Here is a 19,996-nt window from a genome sequence, read left to right as displayed (position 1 = left end):
TAAAACTCTTGCTTTAATAAAAATCCCTTAAACAGAAAAAAAAAGGATAAATAATTTACATATATGGACCTAGCTTACAGGCATTCTCACAGAAGTCCAGTACGATAAGCACCTATAGTAACATCCAACTAGCAAAAGGAACGTCTTGAAAGAAATCCACTAAAATAGTAACATCCTACAACATACAAAACTTGGAAAAATTTGCCAACAGACAGCAGAGACAGTCAAAATGCCAGTTTGCTTTTATCCAATACATAAAATGCTTGAATGGGGTGGGATTCTCTCCCGTTTCATTGCAAATGTTTCCTTGGAAAGCCTTTCTCTCTCATTCTTGGCTAATATTTATCTTCTCAATTCTCAAACATTTGATTCTACTTAGAACCTGCTTTGTGTTCACCATCTTCCTCTTTTCCTTTTTCCAATCTAACCTTCCCTTCTATCCACCCCTTATCCCACTCTCACCCCTACCATGGCAAAAATTCTGAAATAAATGTTTAACAACTGACTGGTAAAGTGCCTATTTCATACAATGATAAATAAGATATGGTCTCTGCCTTAGTAGGGCTCTCATTCTAGCCAGTGAACCTGTCCTATAAATGAAGGATTATAATTGAATATAATAACTGCTACCACAACAGTCCATGCAAAGTTCTATGGAGGACAAACTTTGAAAGTGAGGAGAGCTGCATGGTAGGGTCAGCTGTCCAGAGATGAAGTGTGGAGGCTGAAGACAAGAATGAGAAGAGCTGACCATGTAGAAGGAATAATACGACCAAAAGGATGGAAGTGTGTCTGGAAGAAATGGAAACACTATGAAAGTACCATGTCTGTATAATAGCACAAACAATTCGAAAAAGACAGGAAAGTGTAGGACCACACTGAGAAGGTCTTTAGATGCCATTCTGAAGTGTAAGCCTTGATAGTGAAAGCAAAAGGAAGACATTAAAAATTTTTAAGTCTGGAATTACCCAAGATAAGCCTGTGTTTTAGAAAGATAAATCTGGTAATGGTGTGGAATAGAGTGGAAGACAAAAGGGGCAAGGGGACCAAAAGAAGTCTGTATAAGCATAAATACAGACTGAAGAAGTGATAAAAACCAGCCTAGGACAATGACTTTGAACAGAAAGCAGCAGATGATTCTGCAGATATTTAAGGGCAAACACAGAAAGAATGCAAAATTCAAAAGCTTAATTAATAGGCTAAAGCTATAACAGGTATTTCAGGGTTATACAGTATTGGCTATATGTAGTCTTTGTCAATAAAACAACCTGATACATTACAACAAGGGAAGTGTCTCAAGGGCAATTTAGAAGCTAATACCCATGAAATACTAACCAGCTTCTAAAACCATCTGCAGAAAATGACTTTGTTACTATTTATGATTAATTTATGTTCTAATAATTAAGAGATTCTTAACTCTGCCATAAATTCATACCAAAACTCATAAATTGTGCAAGTCATGTAGGGCCTGTTTGCTTATCTGTATAAAGAACATATTGTACTAAGTCAGTGATGTTTTGTCTTTTTTAAATAGTCAATTTCCTTTGCCAGATGAACTCTTACACAGCATTCCATTGTGCAAAACAAGTAAAAACATTCCTGCTGCTGCTGGTCCAGACAGGTGTGGGTGGCTTAGAGCTCTGCCAGTCCCTGAAGGACCTCAAAAAAATCCCAGGACCCCTAAAAATCACAGTTTGAAAACCACTATACAAGAAGATAATGCTAGGTCCCTTCTAGCTTTAACATTCTAGGATTTCAAGGAGGTGCAAATCCCAGTGATAAATAAAGGGCTGTTTCTCTAAGACTGAATTCCAAAGTGACTTCAATGATAAAGCAGTTAACTACCATTTACTGAAGAGTTGCATTTATGTGATGCAATTTGCATGTGCTGTCTTACTGGTCCTCCATGACTATACAGCAAATTAAATAATATCCATGATTTACAAATAAAAATGAGGATCAGAGTGCTTAAGTAATACCATACGCCCACGGTCAAAGGCTGGAAAGTAGTATTTGAAGCAGATTGGTTCAAGAGCTCAAGCTATTAACCCACCAGGCTTCAAGATGCTGTAGCCTAGTGGTACTAACTGGCAGAGCTTCCATGGTCACACTGAGAGACCTGATAGGGTTGAGGATAACTTGTGTATTTTACTGCCTGGCTCAGTACCTAAAATGCCATTTATTATACTGGCTTAATGTCATGCAAATAAAACTTTTGTTATTTGATGTATGTAAATTGTGTATTAGGATGTAAATAATTTCTATTCTTATGGGGAACATAAAATGAAAGCAGCTTAAAGAATTCTTTAAAGTATGTTATCTTCAAGAAAGGAATCATAGAAGTGGCAATAGGGGGTACCTTTAGGGAACCATGTGACACATCAGCATTGCCAAGAATATTTTAGAAACAAACAGAAAATCGCCACAAATTTCTAACAAGGATTACTACTAGACAGTGGTCCTTCACTTTTTATTTTTGACCCTCTGTATCATTTGGATTTTTTAAATATAAAAATGATTACCTTTTCTCTTTAAAAAAGCATACAAAAGGGGCTGGTGCTGGCAGCCACTGGCAGCTGCAGCGGCTGGTCCCCTTTAAAAAAATAAAATAATAAAATAAAATAAAAAATATACAAATATACAAATAGCTATGCATATATAAGGTAATTGGTCATCTTGGGTTTTTTTCTTTTACTTCTCTGAATTGAAAAAAAAAACAAACTACTAACTGTATTGGTTTTTTTAAAAAGCGTGTGGTTCCATCTCAGACCTCCTGACTGAATCTCTGGAAGTTGGTTTTAGTCGTGGATTATTTTTTAAAAGCTCTATAGTTCAACCTTATGTTTGCCCCTGATTAATAACCACTAATCTGATAGCTTTTTTTAAAGAGATTTCAAAAAAAGAGACTTAAAAAAGCAAGGTTCACTTGCTCAAGATCACATAGCTAGATAAAAGTACAGAAAATATACATGAAATATAATCCACATTCAAACTGCCTACACTAAAAAGGTTTTGGAATAATTATCCAACCCATGTTCTAGGAGAATCTGCCACCCCAGCCAAAGACTCTGATAACCAGAGAAGATGGTATATATAAGGCTGCCCAGTGATCTATGCCTTATGTGGCCAGGTTAAAAAGTCAAACAGTCCACAAATTGTCCTTCCCTAGTGAAGGGTCCCCACCAGTAAGATGGCAAACTTCCGGCTTCTCTTCGGGGTCCTCAGTTCCCGCCGGCGCCACCTGAAGCCCAATCACCTCTCGCCCCCCTCCCAATCCCAGCACCTAGCCAACAGCCACCAGCCCCGTAGAAGTGACACCTCAATCAATTCATGCCCCTTCCTATATAACCCAGCACCTTTCCCTAATAAAGCGGAACTCTCCGGTCAATTGCTGCTGCTATGTGTCGCTCCTTTCCTTTCACCTAGAATTTGACCTAAGAAATTAAAAGGAAATCTTAAGTTGGTTGGGGGTGAGAAAACTGAGAAAGCAAGGCTGTGATGAGCCATATAGCAAACTCAGTGAATATGCAGAGGAAGCCAAACTGCAGAGAAAAGGGAACAGAAATGCCAGGAAGATGGGAGGAGGACAAAAAAGAAGTGAAATTAGCCTCCAGTTCTGATTCTTTTGCATTTCTGGTTCCTGTGAAGCCAGCTGTTCAGCAATTTCTGTTCTTGGCTTCTTACAATCTCTGCTGTATCCTTATAATCTTTCTCTTTTCTTGAACTAATTGCCTCCCCACGAACATGGATGCTTTAGATATCCTTAGATCTTTCTTGTCCTGTGATATCTGGATTCGTGTAAGAGATCAGCTCAGCGGCACAACTAGTGCATTTATGTTAAAGACGAAAGATAAAGCTCTCAACTCTAGGCATTCCAATGAAAAAAATTTAGAGCTTTGAAACAAGACTATTTACAAAAAATCTAATGTATTAGCTTCAGCTCTCTAAACTCAGCCAAAGTTACAACTTAAGCAATTCTGACAGAAGTATAAGTACCAAGAGACAAGCCAAGAAGTTAAAGGTGCTACTTATTTGCAGTGGTTCTTTAAGGATATTTGGACCTTTTAATATCATGTAGTGGGCCCTCAACCTCAAATATGGTACTCAATTGTTTTAGAAGCTGGAGGATTCATAAACTTCTGGTCCAGCACTAATGAAGAGAAATATAATGAGCCACATATATAATTAAAAATGCCCTACTAACCACATCTGAAAAGTAAAAGGTAACAGGTAAAATTAATTTTAGTAATTATTTTATATAACCCACTATGTCCAAAATACTATCATTTCAGCATGTACTCAGTATGATAAATGATTAATGAAATATTTTACATTCTTTTTCATAATGAGACTTTGAAATTCTGTATGTGTTTCATACTCAGCACATCTCAATTCTGACTAACCACATTTCAAGTGTTCAACAGCCACATGTGGCTACCATAAGCACAACACAGATCTACTCTGTAAGGGAGAAGTACAAAGGGCAAAGGAGAAAAAGCTATGTTAAAAAAAAATCCTATTCGACTTGTATTGCTTTGTCTACTGGTACCAATACCAAATGACCACATGTCTGCAGATAAAGAGCAATGAGGCTTCTAACAGTATTTTGCTTCAGCAGTTCTGAATTCCTAGTTATGTTTCAGGGTTCATAAAGTAATTATTGATGACAATAGACTTTTATGATAATAGTATATTATAATGTCATATGGCCCCAATGGTAAATTCTCTCATTTTTGTTAAGATCCATTCTATATTAGTTTATTACAACTATAGTTACAACTATCTTTCTTTAAAGTATTCTATTATTTAAAACTTAACTGTTAGTTACTAATGAGACAGAATCCTATTGGGCCACTTCGAGACCTCCATCTCTTCTATATATTTACATTGTACCTGCAATTTAGAAGAGTTTGACTTAGGTGTATTTGACATACTGCAGTATAAAAAATACTACAATCTCATTTTACGAATTCAAAGACTTCAAAATTTTGCCAAGAATCACAAGGCTTTAGAGCTGATGGGCTTACAGACTACAAACTGTGTTTCTACTACTGCCACCTGATGGCACCACTTCACTGGGTAAACAGAAATAGTGGCTGTTTGGCAATGTTTAGAAGCAAATTTCTACCAGTCATATCAGTGATTCCTGTTATTTTATCATTTACTATTATTATAAATGTAAAAACGTCTTGATAATCCCTAATAATATCACTCAGTATCATTAAGTTATGACGTTAATGCTCAAGTTAAAAAGTGTGGCTCTGAAGCAAAACTTTAGGAGTTAAATATGATAAAACTCTCAGAAGAATGCAAAAAACTGCTATGAGGGAGCAGTCAGTAAAATATTAGAGATAACTGCTAAGAAAATAAGGAGGAGCATTAAAGCAAGAATATGCTATAATGACTTTATAAGCTCCAAGTACACCCACTCACCCAAACACATAATTCAAAACAGAATCTTGGAATTATGGAGGTTTTGAATTTTTGATTTGTAGATCTCCCAGAATGCACCTGTGACTACTTTGTACTTAGTACAAAACTTCTGGAGGCACTGCTGCTCTAAGTTGTTATCTGGATACAAATGACTGGACCCAGGGGAACATCTGAATCAAGGGCAGTCAACCCGTGGTCACATGCAGCCCAGGGAGCAATCTGGTACAAAAAGTACAAACAGCTTTGCCCAGTAGGAACAATGATAAACAGCTAGGCCGGGCCTTCTCTCCAGAAGCTGAAAAGGAAAGTGTGGAGGAAATCAGCTAGAAACTGAAGAAACAAAAACATATAAAAACCAAAGTGGTGAGGGCTAGTTAGCATAGCAATGATGGAGTCGCAGAAGAAGGAAACATAGACTGTCATTGATAGGAGTAGTCAGAGACCACATGGTCTCCAAAATTACCTTGGATTCCAGAACACAAACTTCATCTGCATTTCTGGGATATTTTGATGGCTTTAGTGTCACTTTGAATCCATATAATGAATCCTGAGACCTGAGGTAGTTCAAGAAAGCTACTACCTACTACATACACTGTTTATCTGAATTGGTTGAAATTTTCCTAACGAGGTAGTGAGTTCCCAATTCTTGCTTTCATCCATAGAAGAGCGTACAAATGCTAAGAGAAAGAGTCTTATATAGAAAAGTAGCTTTACAGACCTGCATTTTTTTCTCTTGCTCATTTTCTCCAACCATTCCAGTACCTGTTACGCTTTCACTTCCATCAATGGACACCTATAAGAATAAAAGTTCCACATTTCGATAATTGTTTAGGCTGGGTGGTAAGTACATGGGGATTCATTATTGTTTATCTTTGTGTATGTCTGAAAATTTCCATTATAAAAAGTGGGAAAACTTTTAAATTATATGAAAGATACATATTTAATGCAGGGGAAAAAACCCAGTCTTTCTGTTGTAAAACTTAACTCTCCTTCAACCTTTTCCAATCTCAAATTTCTACTTCTTAATTCATAGGCGGTTCAAGCTACACTTCATTATTTCTTTTATGGTACTCATCCTTGAATGTATCTGCTTGTGAGTCATCTGTGAGTTATACCCTTTTCTATAAGCTCTTACTACATTCCCTTATTTTTCTTCAAATATTTATTTCTACAAATCACTCTTTTAAGATAAATGGTCTTATCCTTAATGTTGATTTTGACTTTGAATGGCTAGTTTCTTATTTCATAAAGTATACTTTTTTATTTTCTTTTCCTTTAATGAAAAATGAAGATACTGGTATAACATGGAAAAGACAAGTAGTGTCTCTATAGCATCTTACTACACTGAGGGACAGTGACTGCAGTAGAGTGTGGGGGGTTACTTGATAATATGAATGAATGTTGTAACTACAATATTGCTCATGCGAAACCTTCATGAGATTGTGCATCAATGATACTTTAATAAAAATAAATAAAAACAAAGATGCTGTTATCTAGGAACATTCTTGACATTGTAAAATGCTGTACCTTTGCTGCATACTGTTCCAAAGCACTGATGGTGTCAGGGTCAATTGTGGCATCCCCAGTGTGCAGACCTGCCACTGTCCCATCAGCCTGAATTGCCAAGATGGTGTCAGACTGCGGGACTTGCACTGTATGGTGGATGTAAGCTGTAGTGCCATCTTCCAACTGAACTGCCTGTAATGCACTCTGGTCGTAACTATCTGAGGGAGTAGAAGAGCATGGCATTAAATTAAAAGTAGTCTGATAAACGTTACATATTTAGAGAAGCAAGGGAATGACTCAATCCTCAACAATTCTATGAGGTGGGTATATTTATCACCCTTACTGTACTATTTATCACCCTTACTGTACAAATGGGAAACAGGTTTAGGGAAGTAACATCACTCTCCTTAGAAACCAATAAATAAAAAGAAAAACTAAAAAACTAACAATTAACAGTCAAAATCAGTATGTAGAGAAATCAGGATCTGAATTCATGTTGGTATGACTCCTAAGTCCATAGTTTTTTTTAACTGTCTATATAACCATACCACAATATATATAGTATGTGAAATAAATCTAGCTAATTACAATGAACCCTAATTAACACCTACTGATAAAGAAAAAAATTCAGATTTAGTTTTTCTTAACTCTAAATTTACTTACAAATTTTAGTGTAAATTTTAAAAAATTTTCTCCTTTGCAACTAAACAATCTTTCTAAAACACATTATGTCATTCTAGTAATAATAATGGCTGACATTTATTGAGCATTGCTAGGTGACACATATATTCTAAATGCTTTACATATGTTTGCACATTTTGTACTCACAAGTACCATATGATGTGGATCTTTACTATAACCCTCATTCTACAGATGAAACTGAAGCACAAGGAGGTAAAATAATTTGCTCAGGTCACAAAGCTAAAGGACACCAGACCCACATTTGAACCCAGATAGTCTGGCTACAGAGCTGTACTCATTACTCCTGTGCATTCTACCTCAAGCCCATTCCATCTCCTCCCTACACAAAGTTAAAAACATTAATACTTTGCTGTATTTGCCTCTGATAGTTTTAAGTTTGTTTGTTTTTTTTAAAGACCAACACAACAGGCAAAGGACGTTGCTAAAGAAATTAATTTAAGAGAAAAAAAAATCAGCAATTTAACTTTCAAATGTTCAATTTCATATTTTAAAGGCAGTCTCTATCTGAAGTCTTCAGGGACCAGGGGTCTGCTATTCCAACCTGTTACTGGACAGCTCAAATTATTAGAAACTTTTTCCTTTGACTGTGCCAAAATCTGTCATCTTATATTTCAGAGAACAAACACAATTCTTCTCGATTTATGAGCACTTCAGCAACTAAAGGCAGGTCGTATTTTGCCCACACCCCCACCTATCTCTTATTTTATTTATATTTCCAAAGCTATTTTACCTTTGGAGGTATGGTGAATAAACGCTGTAGTTCCATCTTCTAACTGTACTGCTTGACCATCTTCTAAACGCAAACTGTCCCCTGCTCAAAAACAATGCTTACATTTAGATCCCATGTTTCCCAAGTATATTCTAACAACTCAACAGTAAGAGTCAATAAACCATTAAACACATTATAAAACCCATACGTGCTTTATGGGTCCTTAAACATTTAAGTAATCTCAGTAAAGCTGCTGTGAAAAAGCGTTTGAAGGTAAAAAGAGAATAGCTGTTTTAGGAATATGTATCAAGGGATAAGAAGAGTTGAAAGAAGAGAAAAACAAACAAAATGAGATATTAAGATTTAGTTCAAATAAAAGAACTATTCACTTAACACTGTTGCCTATTTATCTATAGAGTTCAATCCAGTAACTTTTTTCTATTATTTAAGAAGATCTCAGTTAAGTTAAAATGGTCTTTAGATCCTCTCTTCGACATCTACCTATCTCCCTCTCAGAAGGAGGACTAGCGATCAGGACCAAGTTTAGGCAGTAAGAGGCAGCTGCAGGCACCAAATACTGAAGGAGATTAAGTATCAAATACTTACTACTTTTAGGTATAGGTACATGTTGAACGTAGGCAGCAGAACCATCTTCCAACTGAATGACCTGGCCATCTATGAGTTTTCCATCTGGCACAAGAAGATTTAAGCCAATGTATTAGCACAAGAAAAAATCTGTAAACTATACAATTTCAAAATGATTTCAACTATAAAAACATACACTACTTAAGATCATGTTCATCTTGATTCTTCCCTCAATGTTCTGAGGCAATTCAATAACACATCCAGTGATCCTACAGAAAGCAGAAAATCCTCCCTCAGCCATCCTTCTTCCCCTCCAATTCTCAAGATAAGTTTAAGAGGAAGAGTGGCTCATCACAGCAAGCTACATCAGTCGAACCTCTATGTACCTTTCAGAGCCACGTAGGGACGGTGACCCTGACTGTGGGAAAGCTGGAATGGGGAAGATATATAGGTATGTCAGTGTATGTGAGGCCACATGTCATTCTCATCCCTGGGGCAGTAAGTCTCCTGAATACATAAACGTGAGCTCTGTAGGTTTCCATAAAAGTTAAGTTTGAGAACTGGGCTGTTTCTTGGAACAAAATGAACACTGATTTAGAGATGTTATATAAGCAAAACCTAATGTCCTTATTTTTATGCATGTTTTGTAAAAACATTAATAACTTAAAGTAAAAAAAGCAAGAAAGGTCTTACTAGAAATAGGATGAGAACACTCCCCACTCCCCTTTTCACTACTAGCTTTGAAATCTCAGAGTATATTCCAAATTATCGCCAAAGGTGTCCCCAAATTATCAAAACAAAACTTAAATGGGAGCTTTTTAAAAATAACATGCAATACAGCATCTCTAGAAGGAAAGGGGTTATAGTTACTAGGTGCTCAACTATGAGGTTATGAATTGTTCACATTAACCAATGAGATGCACATGAGGTACATACCTTTAGAATTGTGTTGTATGTAAGCGGTAGAACCATCTGCAAGTGTTACTGCTTGTAAGCTTACACCTTCCATATTTTCTAAATTGTCACCATCTATTACAAAAAAAAAGTTATTTTCTATAGATAACTATCATATGTGCATACTGTTTAATTTTTTAATGAAAATTAGGCAAAGGGCAGATTGCTTAACTTAGACTCAAGTAGGATTGCTTCCAGCATTTTCAAAGAATATTTCCCTGCCCTACTGTACCCACCACACCAGGTAAAAATGCTCATAAAAGCTTAGCCTTAAATTCTGGCTCTGCAAAATAAATAAATAAAATAACAATAAATAAAAATAATAATAAAATCCTGAAGAAAAAAAAAGGCTTAGCCTTGTGTTACCCTTAGCAAAACAAGGAAGAGGGAAGTGAACACTTTTTGAGTTTTCATTTTCCCTTAAGATAAATGATACTTCCAAACCCACATGACCCCTCCAAACAAATCTGCTCACCTGCCACAGTTACTGCCTCTGTCAGGCACAGGGTAACATGCTGAGCCTCCATCCCTCCTCCAGGAAACTCTGTCATGCCCTGAGAATCTCGATTTATTTGAGCTAACAACATTTTCTACCTTGAAGAAAAATACAGGCACTTGAGAAGAAAGAATAATACATATGCAATAAAAGCTACAAAGAATATTTATGAGCCACAAAAAATTCCTGAGGAAGAAAACTGTTTTGAAATAAGCTGAAATTTCACTTAATATGCAGGGTAAGAGTATTAACCCCAAAGTACAAGGCATGTTTTTCATTAATTCATCAGTAAACTATTGGGCACTAACAAGACTTGCCTATTGATTTTGTACCATGTTTAAAATTTCTATACTTAGAATTCCAATTTTAAATGGAATCCATTTACAATCCATCAGCAATTCTGTTGACTCAATCTTCAGAATCTATCCAGGTCTCACAACCTTCAACATTACTTCCCTGATCCAATCCACTACCATCTCTCACCCACGTTACTGCAGTAGCATCGTAACTGGTCTCCTTGCTTCTACTGTGACCTCCCCAGAGTCTCCTTTCAACAGAGCAGTCAGAATGCCCTTTTGAAAGGAAAGGTTAGATCATGTCCTTCTTCTGCTAAAAATCTTCTCATCAGGGTAAATCCAGAAGTCTTTAACACTGGCCCATGAGGCCAGTGATCATCCCCTCACTTCCTACTACTCTCTGTCTCATTTATTCCATTTCAGCACACTAGTGTCCCTGTGTTTCCTCAAACATACTGGGTGTTCTGCTGCCTCAGGACCTTTAACTTTGATGTTCATTCTACCTGGAATATTCTTCCCAATATCTTCATTATTATTCCCTCTTCAAGTCTTGAAGAATGTCACCTCAATGACAGCTTCCTTGTTCACCTCATTTCAAACTGCACTTCCCACCCCCCAACCATGATATACACTATCCCTCTCTCCTCCTTTATATTTCTATACTTATTATTTGATATATGACATGTATTTACTTATTTATCTGTATTTTCCCTCCACTAGAATGGTCAAGGATTTTTATCTGCCCCCTGCTGACTCTGGTGCCTGAAAAGTACCTGGCACACAGTAGACACACAATAGGTGCTGAATAAATGATTGAATTAATGGCTCTTCCAATTACCACCACAACCCACCCCCCTTCCTCCCTTCTCCCACCTCCAGGTCCCATTACTTCTGTGGACCTTGAGTTGTCTCAAAACAGGAGTTAGGATTAGCTGCATTGAGCCAGGGAAGTGGACCAGAGGATCTCTTGGGGACCTTTTCAGATATAAAGATTTGATTTTTGGATCAATATTTAAAAGAGCAACACACAGATAGCAGTAATAATTTGCTATGTATATGTTAAGGACTATTTGAAGATTTGTTTTATTAACACTATAAATTGTACTCTCTTTGGATTAAAGCCAGGAAATGTGGTTCAGACTCACAGAAATATCAGTGCTGTGATGAAAGTCCATCAGGGGCTGACTTTTCAGGAATTCCTGAAAGATTCATAATCTACAACTGTTCACAGAGCAAACTAACACTTTCTTACTACCTCTAAGGACTAAAAGAGAAGCCTCAAAGTAACACTGGTACTCTGCAGTTAAGACTCCTGTAGGTATACGATTGGGACAGGCTAATTTTCAAAAGAGTACTGTCACTATGTAACAGAACTAAGATAAGGAAATGGAAGGGAAAACACCTAAAAGCATGTAGTCAGCACTGCATTTTTTGCAGTACTCACCTAGGAGATGAATTCTGAAAAAGGCAGGTTATAAGGTAATTTGGGTCATGATGTTAAGAAATGTCTAAGATTTGACCATAACTCAAGCATTTGTCCTTTTCATTCAATTAGTTGTAAATCTCCAAATAACTATAATATACAGCATCAACAGGTAACTGATGTATCTGCAATAAATAAAAGTTCTCTCTTGTCTGAACGCTGGTTCACTCTTAAATTTCTTCAGGAAGGCTTCAATACTTGTAGTTTTGATCCTAACAGAAAAAAATCTACACTACCTGCAAGATAACACAAACTGCTGGCAAGTACATGGGGTAGTAAAGGGAGAAAGGACTCAGAAAATAGGCACTACAATTACCAGAGATAATAAGTGATAGCAGGTACACAGCCCATCTTATTATCAAAAAGAAGAGCCCAGATATAAACCCAAGTATATATGGTCAATTAATATATGATAAAGGAGCTAAGGATATACAATGGGGAAATGACAGCCTCTTCAGCAACTGGTGTTGGCAAAACTGGACAGCTACATGCAAGAGAATAAAATTGGATTATTGTCAACCCCATACACAAAAGTAAACTCAAAATGGATCAAAGACCTGAATGTAAATCTTGAAACCCTAAAACTCTTAGAAGAAAACATAGGCAAAAATCTATTGAATGAGTAACTTTTTCCTGAACGCATCTCCTCGTGCAAGGGAAACAAAAGCAAAAGTGAATAAATGGAACTACATCATGCTAAAAAGCTTCTGTACAGCAAAGGACACCATCAGCAGAACAAAAAGGCTTAACATCCAAAATATATAAAGAACTCACACACCTCAACACCCCAAAATCAAATAACTCTATTAAAAAATGGGCAGAGGATATGAAAAGACACTTCCAAAGAAGAAATTCAGATGGCCAACAGCACATGAAAAGATGCTCCACATCGTTAATTATCAGGGAATTGCAAATTAAAACCACAATGAGATATCACCTTACAGCAGTTAGGATGGCCAACATAGAAAAGACTAGGAACAACAAATGCTGGCGAGGACGCAGAGAAAGGGGAACCCTCCTACACTGCTTGTGGGAATGTAAATTAGTTCAACCATTGTGGAAAGCAGTATGAGGTTCCTCAAAAAACTAAAAATAGAAATACCATTTGACCCAGAAATTCCACTCCTAGGAATTTACCCTAAGAATGCAGCAGCCCAGTTTGAAAAAGACATATGCACCCCTATGTTTATCGCAGCACTATTTACAGTAGTCAAGAAATGGAAGCAACCTAAGTGTCCATCAGTAGATGAACGGATAAATAAGAGGTGGTACATATACACAATGGAATATTACTCAGCCATAAGAGGAAAACAAATCCTACCATTTGCAACAACATGGATGGAGCTAAAGGGCACTATGCTCAGTGAAATAGGCCAGGCAGAGAAAGACAAATACCAAATGATTTCACTCATCTGTGAAGCATAAGAACAAAGCAAAAACTGAAGGAACAAAATAGTCACAGACTCATAGAACCCAAGAATGGACTAACAGTTACCAAAGGGAAAGGCACTGGGGAGGATGGGTGGGAAGGGAGGGAGAAGGGTAATAAGGGGCATTATGATTAGCATATGTAACATAGGGTCTCATGGGGAAGGCAGCATAGCACAGAGAAGACAAGTAGTGACTCTATAGCATCTTATTATGCTGATGGACAGTGACTGTAATGGGGTGCGTAGTGGGGACTTGATAATGGAGGGAATCTAGTAACCACAATGTTGTTCATGTGATTGTATATTACTGATACCAAAAAAAAAAGTCTGTGATGCAATTAATGACCTTTGTTAGAAAATGATCAAATGGGTAAAATATGATAGTGAAGAAAAGGAATAAACAAGTCAGAAAGCAAATACCCTACAGTTGCTCATACCATATCCATCATCACATCTTGATCATTTCTGTCACCAACATTTTCAGGTTGTGTGAAAATGAGCATGTAAGAGACATACAACATCTTCAGAAAGGGCCATTTGGTGAAAGGCAGTCACTTTCATGGGTTTTAATAATGAATTTAATGGGCTGAACTCAGACACAGAGGAGGCTGTCCTGAAGCACTATAGTAATCTCCAAATGAAGACATATGTGTGCAATAAAGTTCCTGTCTTTCTGGAAGATGATAATAGCATAAGGAAAAAAGCCACACTATAGAAATGTAGCAATGTTATATCCAGAATATATAAAGAACTTCTAGAGCTCAACAATAAAAACAAACCAATTAGAAACTGGACAAAGGATTTAGATATTTCTCCAGAAAAGATATACAAATGGACAAGCATATGAAAAGATGCTTAATATCACTGATCAAGGAAATATAAATCAAAACTATAACAAGATATTACCTCATATCCATCAGAATAGTCACTATAAAAGAAAAAAGAAAATAACAAGTGTTGACAAAAATACGGAGAAATTACAACCCTGTGTGCTGTTGGTGGGAATGGAGAATGGTGCAGCTACTACTGAAAATAGTATGGAGAGTCCTCAAAAAATTAAAAGTAGAAATACCATATGATCCAGAATTATGAGTCAGCAATCCAACTCCTGAGTATATATCCAGAAGAACTGAAAACAGGATCTCAAAAAGATACATGCACGCCCTTATTCACTGCAGCATTATTCACAACAGACAAAGAATGGAAGCAACCTAAATGTCCAACAATGGATGAATGGATAAAGAAAATATGGCAAAAATGCACAGTGGAATATTATTCAACCTTAAAAAGGCAGGAAATTCGGTCATATGCTACAACATTGGATGAACCTTGAGGATATTATGTTCAATGAAATAAACTAGTGACAAAAAGACACATACTGTAAGGTTCCACTTATGTGAGGTATCTAAAGTAGTCAAACTCTTAGAAAGTAGTATGATGGTTGCCAGGGACTAGAGAGAGGGGGAGGGAAGTTTTTGTTTAATGCGTATAGAGTTTGTTTTGCAAAATGAAAGAGTTCTAGAGATCTTTTGCACAACAATATGCATATAGATAATATTTCTATATTATATATTTAAAAATGGTTAAGATGGTAAATGTTATGTTGTGGGTTTTTTTTACCATAATTAAGAAAAAGATATGAACATATATGGCAAAATGTTAGGATCTATTAAGACCTGAATGGGCAGATGTGTGCTCATTCCATTACTTATACTTATCTTTAGGTTTGACAGATTTCATAATTTTAAAAGTGAAAAACATCCACAACTACTGGCAAGATGAAAAAGAAAGTCTAAAAATTGATGGTTATAATTAGTAACTAAATATTAGCAGACTTCATTCCTTCCAAAAAAAAAATCACAAAAAGTGTTTCTTCAGTGCTTTGAATCTACCTCAGACTAATATTTTAAGTATGAAGCCCTAAGATATTTCAAGTTTGGTCTAATTTATGACAGACAATTATTACCATAAATTATTACAAAAACATAAATCTAATGGTCCAGGTACAAAGGCAAGAACTTCAACTGCAAATACCTTTATTGTGATAAGAAATGATACAGAAAGAAATCTACATTAACAAATTTGAGAGGTCAATTTACAAGGAGCCACATAAACCACACCTTCAGAAATTGTCAAGGTCCTAACCTCAGCCTGGTTTCACCTAAACATCTAACAGCAAAGCTAGATCTTCCGATTACCTTTTCTCAATTCCCAATTTTCCGTATACATTTACTACTATAAAAAGTGCTTATCCATTAAGCCTGGTCATTCATGCTGCATTTTAGGACATCACCTACCTGAGAATGAAAGTTCCTCACAATAACATAACAACCATGGCTATCCTCTACATTTGCAGTTTGCTGGTTCAGTAACACTGTTTTAATTAGCATTTGTGGAAAATGGTCTTTCAAATCTCTCCAGTTTTATTTAAATACACCCAGGGACTTAGCATGTTCCATTGATGAAATGTAACTCAGTTGTATATAGTAGTTAGAATTTGCTGGCAAATAAGGCAGAGTTTTCATAGGCCCCACAGGAGCTAACAGGTAACAGTTTATTAATACCAGTGTTAACTGGGCAGTAGAATATCCTATAGGATGGGTGAAATGTTGAAATTTGAAGGCTTTGTCAAGTTCCAGGACCATTCAGAAACTGAACATTTGAAAATGACTGGCAGGTAGTTGAGATAAGACTTTCGGGGCCTAAAACTAAATAAAAATACTTGTAAGAAAAAGATGTGAGAGCAGAGACAAGAATTTAGAAATAAACATCTAGGCGGAGCCAGGATGGCGGTGTGAGTAGAGCAGTGGAAATCTCCTCCCAAAAACACATAGAGCTATGAAAATATAACAAAGAAAAATCTTCCTAAAATAGAGACCACAGGACACAGGACAACATCCAGACCACATCCACACCTGCAAGGAACCAGCGCCTTGCGAAGGGGGTAAGATACAAGCCCCGGCCCGGCGGGACCCGAGCGCCCCTCCCCCCGGCTCCCGGCGGGTGGAGAGAAACCGGAGCGGTTTTTTTTTTTTTTTTTTTTTGGCGAGCGCTTTTTGGAAGCCTTAGAGGGACGGGCCCCCGTTGCTGGGGAGGTAGGGTGGCGGGACCGGTGAGCAGGTGCCTGGGAACGGCGCTGGAGGACAAAGAACACCCCGCGTTTCCCCCTGCGGGACCGGCGGGCGGGTGCCTGAGACCGGTGCCTGAGGACGGAGGAGGTCGCGCGTTTTTCCCCTTTTTTTTTTTTTCTCTTTTTGGCGAGCGCTTTTTGGAAGCCTTGAAGGGACGGGGACCCCAGTGCTAGGGAGGCAGGGTGGCGGGACTGGTGAGCGGGTGCCTGGGACCGGCGCCTGAGGACAAAGAATATCCCACGTTTTTCCCTGCGGGACCGGTGGGCGGGTGCCTGAGACCGGCACTTGAGGACAGAGGAAATCGCGCGTTTTTCCCCTTTTTTTTTCTGTTTTCTGCGAGTGCTTTTTGGAAGCCTAAAAGGGACAGGGACCCCGGTGCTAGGGAGGCAGGGCGACGGGACTGGTGAGCGGGTGCCTGGGACCGGCACCTGAGGACAAAGAATATCCCGCGTTTTTCCCTGTGGGACCGGTGGGTGGGTGCCTGAGACCGGCACCTGAGGACGGAAGAAATCGCGCGTTTTTCCCCTTTTTTTCTCTCTTTTTGGCGAGTGCTTTTTGGAAGCCTTGAAGGGACAGGGACCCCGGTGCTAGGGAGGCAGGGCGGCGGGACTGGTGAGCGGGTGCCTGGGACCAGTGCCTGAGGACAAAGAATATCGAGCGTTCCTTCCCTGCGGGACCGGTGGGTGGGTGCTTTTTGGAAGCCTTGAAAGGACAGGGACCCTGGTGCTAGGGAGACAGGGCAGCAGGACCAGTGAGCGGGTGCCTGGGACCGGCACCTGAGGACAAAAAAAAAAAAAAAAAAAAAAAAAAATCGCTTGTTTTTTCCTTTTTGTTGCTGTTGTTGTTTTGGTTTGGAGAGTGCTTTTTGGAAGTCTTAAAGGGGCAGGACAGGTCACTTAGACCAGAGGCAGGGAATCTGGGGATCTCTGGGCACTCTAACCCCCTGGGCAGCAGGGAGCACAGAGGCCCCTTACGGAGATAAATAGTCTCCTGGCTGCTCCCCCTCCAACGGGGCTCCACCATTTTGGAGGAACAGCCCCAGCCAGGCCAAGCCCACAGCAACAGCAGAGATAAACCCCAAAGCAACTGGGCAGGAAGCAGAAGCCCTGTCTGCGCACAGCTGCCCAGCACAAGCCACTAGAGGTCGCTATTCTCCCAGGAAAAGGCTACAAACCAACAAGAAGGGAAGCTCTTCCAGCGGTCACTTGTACCAGCTCTGCAAACTATCTCTATCACCATGAAAAGGCAAAACTACAGGCAGACAAAGATCACAGAGACAACACCTGAGAAGGAGACAGACCTAACTAGTCTTCCTGAAAAAGAATTCAAAATAAAAATCATGAACATGCTGACAGAGATGCAGAAAAAAATGCAAGAGCAATGGGATGAGATGCAGAGAAAAATGCAAGAGCAGTGGGATGAAGTCCGGAAGGAGATCACAGATGTCAGGAAAGAGATCACAGAAGTGAAACAATCCCTGGAAGGATTTATAAGCAGAATGGATAAGATGCAAGAGGCCATTGAAGGAATAGAAGCCAGAGAACAGGAACGTATAGAAGCTGACATAGAGAGAGATAAAAGGATCTCCAGGAATGAAACAACACTAAGAGAAATATGTGACCAATACAAAAGGAAAAACATTCGTATTATAGGGATACCAGAAGAGGAAGAAAGAGGAAAAGGGATAGAAAGTGTCTTTGAAGAAATAATTGCTGAAAACTTCCCCAAACTGGGGGAGGAAATAATCGAACAGACCATGGAATTATACAGAACCCCCAACAGAAAGGATCCAAGGAGGACAACACCAAGACACATAATAATTAAAATGGCAAGGATCAAGGACAAGGAAAGAATTTTAAAGGCAGCTAGAGAGAAAAAGGTCACCTATAAAGGAAAACCAATCAGGCTAACATCAGACTTCTCAACAGAAACCCTACAGGCCAGAAGAGAATGGCATGATATACTTAATGCAATGAAACAGAAGGGCCTTGAACCAAGGATACTGTATCCAGCACGACTATCATTTAAATATGATGGTGGGATCAAACAATTCCCAGACAAGCAAAAGCTGAGGGAATTTGCTTCCCACAAACCACCTCTACAGGGCATCCTACAGGGACTGCTCTAGATGGGAGCACCCCTAAAAAGAGCACAGAACAAAACACACAACATATGAAGAATGGAGGAGGAGGAATAAGAAGGGAGAGAAGAAAAGAATCTCCAGACAGTGTATATAACAGCTCAATAAGCGAGCTAAGTTAGGCAGTAAGATACTAAAGAAGCTAACCTTGAACCTTTGGTAACCACGAATCTAAAGCCTGCAATGGCAATAAGTACATATCTTTCAATAGTCACCCTAAATGTAAATGGACTTAATGCACCAATCAAAAGACATAGAGTAATAGAATGGATAAAAAAGCAAGACCCATCTATATGCTGCTTACAAGAAACTCACCTTAAACCCAAAGATAAGCATAGACTAAAAGTCAAGGGATGGAAAAACATATTTCAGGCAAACAACAGTGAGAAGAAAGCAGGGGTTGCAGTACTAATATCAGACAAAATAGACTTCAAAACAAAGAAAGTAACAAGAGATAAAGAAGGCCACTACATAATGATAAAGGGCTCAGTCCAACAAGAGGATATAACCATTCTAAATATATATGCACCCAATACAGGAGCACCAGCATATGTGAAGCAAATACTAACAGAACTAAAGAGGGAAATAGACTGCAATGCATTCATTGTAGGAGACTTCAACACACCACTCACCCCAAAGGATAGATCCACCGGGCAGAAAATAAGTAAAGACACACAGGCACTGAACAACACACTAGAACAGATGGACCTAATAGACATCTATAGAACTTTACATCCAAAAGCAACAGGATATACATTCTTCTCAAGTGCACATGGAACATTCTCCAGAATAGACCACATACTAGCTCACAAAAAGAGCCTCAGTAAATTCCACAATATTGAAATTCTACCAACCAATTTTTCAGACCACAAAGGTATGAAAGTAGAAATAAATTCTACAAAGAAAACAAAAAGGCTCACAAACACATGGAGGCTTAACAACATGCTACTAAATAATCAATGGATCAATGAACAAATCAAAATAGAGATCAAGGAATATATAGAAACAAATGACAACAACAACACTAAGCCCCAACTTCTGTGGGATGCAGCGAAAGCAGTCTTAAGAGGAAAGTATATAGCAATCCAGGCACACTTGAAGAAGGAAGAACAATCCCAAATGAATAGTCTA

General features: G+C 38.3%; 1 protein-coding gene across 3 annotated transcripts in view; it reads right to left on the bottom strand.

Annotated features, from left to right (window-relative positions):
* ZNF143 (zinc finger protein 143) overlaps nucleotides 1-19,996 on the bottom strand; it is a 93,529-nt gene that overhangs the window by 51,760 nt on the left and 21,773 nt on the right. Inside the window, exons 2-7 of one of the 3 annotated variants that reach the window (XM_037026401.2) lie at nucleotides 10,365-10,483; nucleotides 9,872-9,964; nucleotides 8,957-9,040; nucleotides 8,372-8,455; nucleotides 6,961-7,157; nucleotides 6,152-6,226 (exon numbers count right to left, since the gene is read on the bottom strand). In XM_037026401.2, coding sequence (XP_036882296.1) covers nucleotides 6,152-6,226; nucleotides 6,961-7,157; nucleotides 8,372-8,455; nucleotides 8,957-9,040; nucleotides 9,872-9,964; nucleotides 10,365-10,476 — 645 coding nt within the window. In that variant the 5' untranslated portion in view covers nucleotides 10,477-10,483. The remainder of the gene's footprint in view (nucleotides 1-6,151; nucleotides 6,227-6,960; nucleotides 7,158-8,371; nucleotides 8,456-8,956; nucleotides 9,041-9,871; nucleotides 9,965-10,364; nucleotides 10,484-19,996) is intronic. The other 2 variants (XM_037026399.2, XM_037026400.2) reach the window with 2 other exon arrangements.

Source organism: Manis javanica, chromosome 11 (genome assembly GCF_040802235.1).
Source record: "Manis javanica isolate MJ-LG chromosome 11, MJ_LKY, whole genome shotgun sequence".
In the NCBI taxonomy this organism is placed as follows: Eukaryota; Metazoa; Chordata; class Mammalia; order Pholidota; family Manidae; genus Manis; species Manis javanica.
Note: the sequence above shows the minus strand (reverse complement) of the source record. Positions and strands in the feature narration are given on the sequence as shown.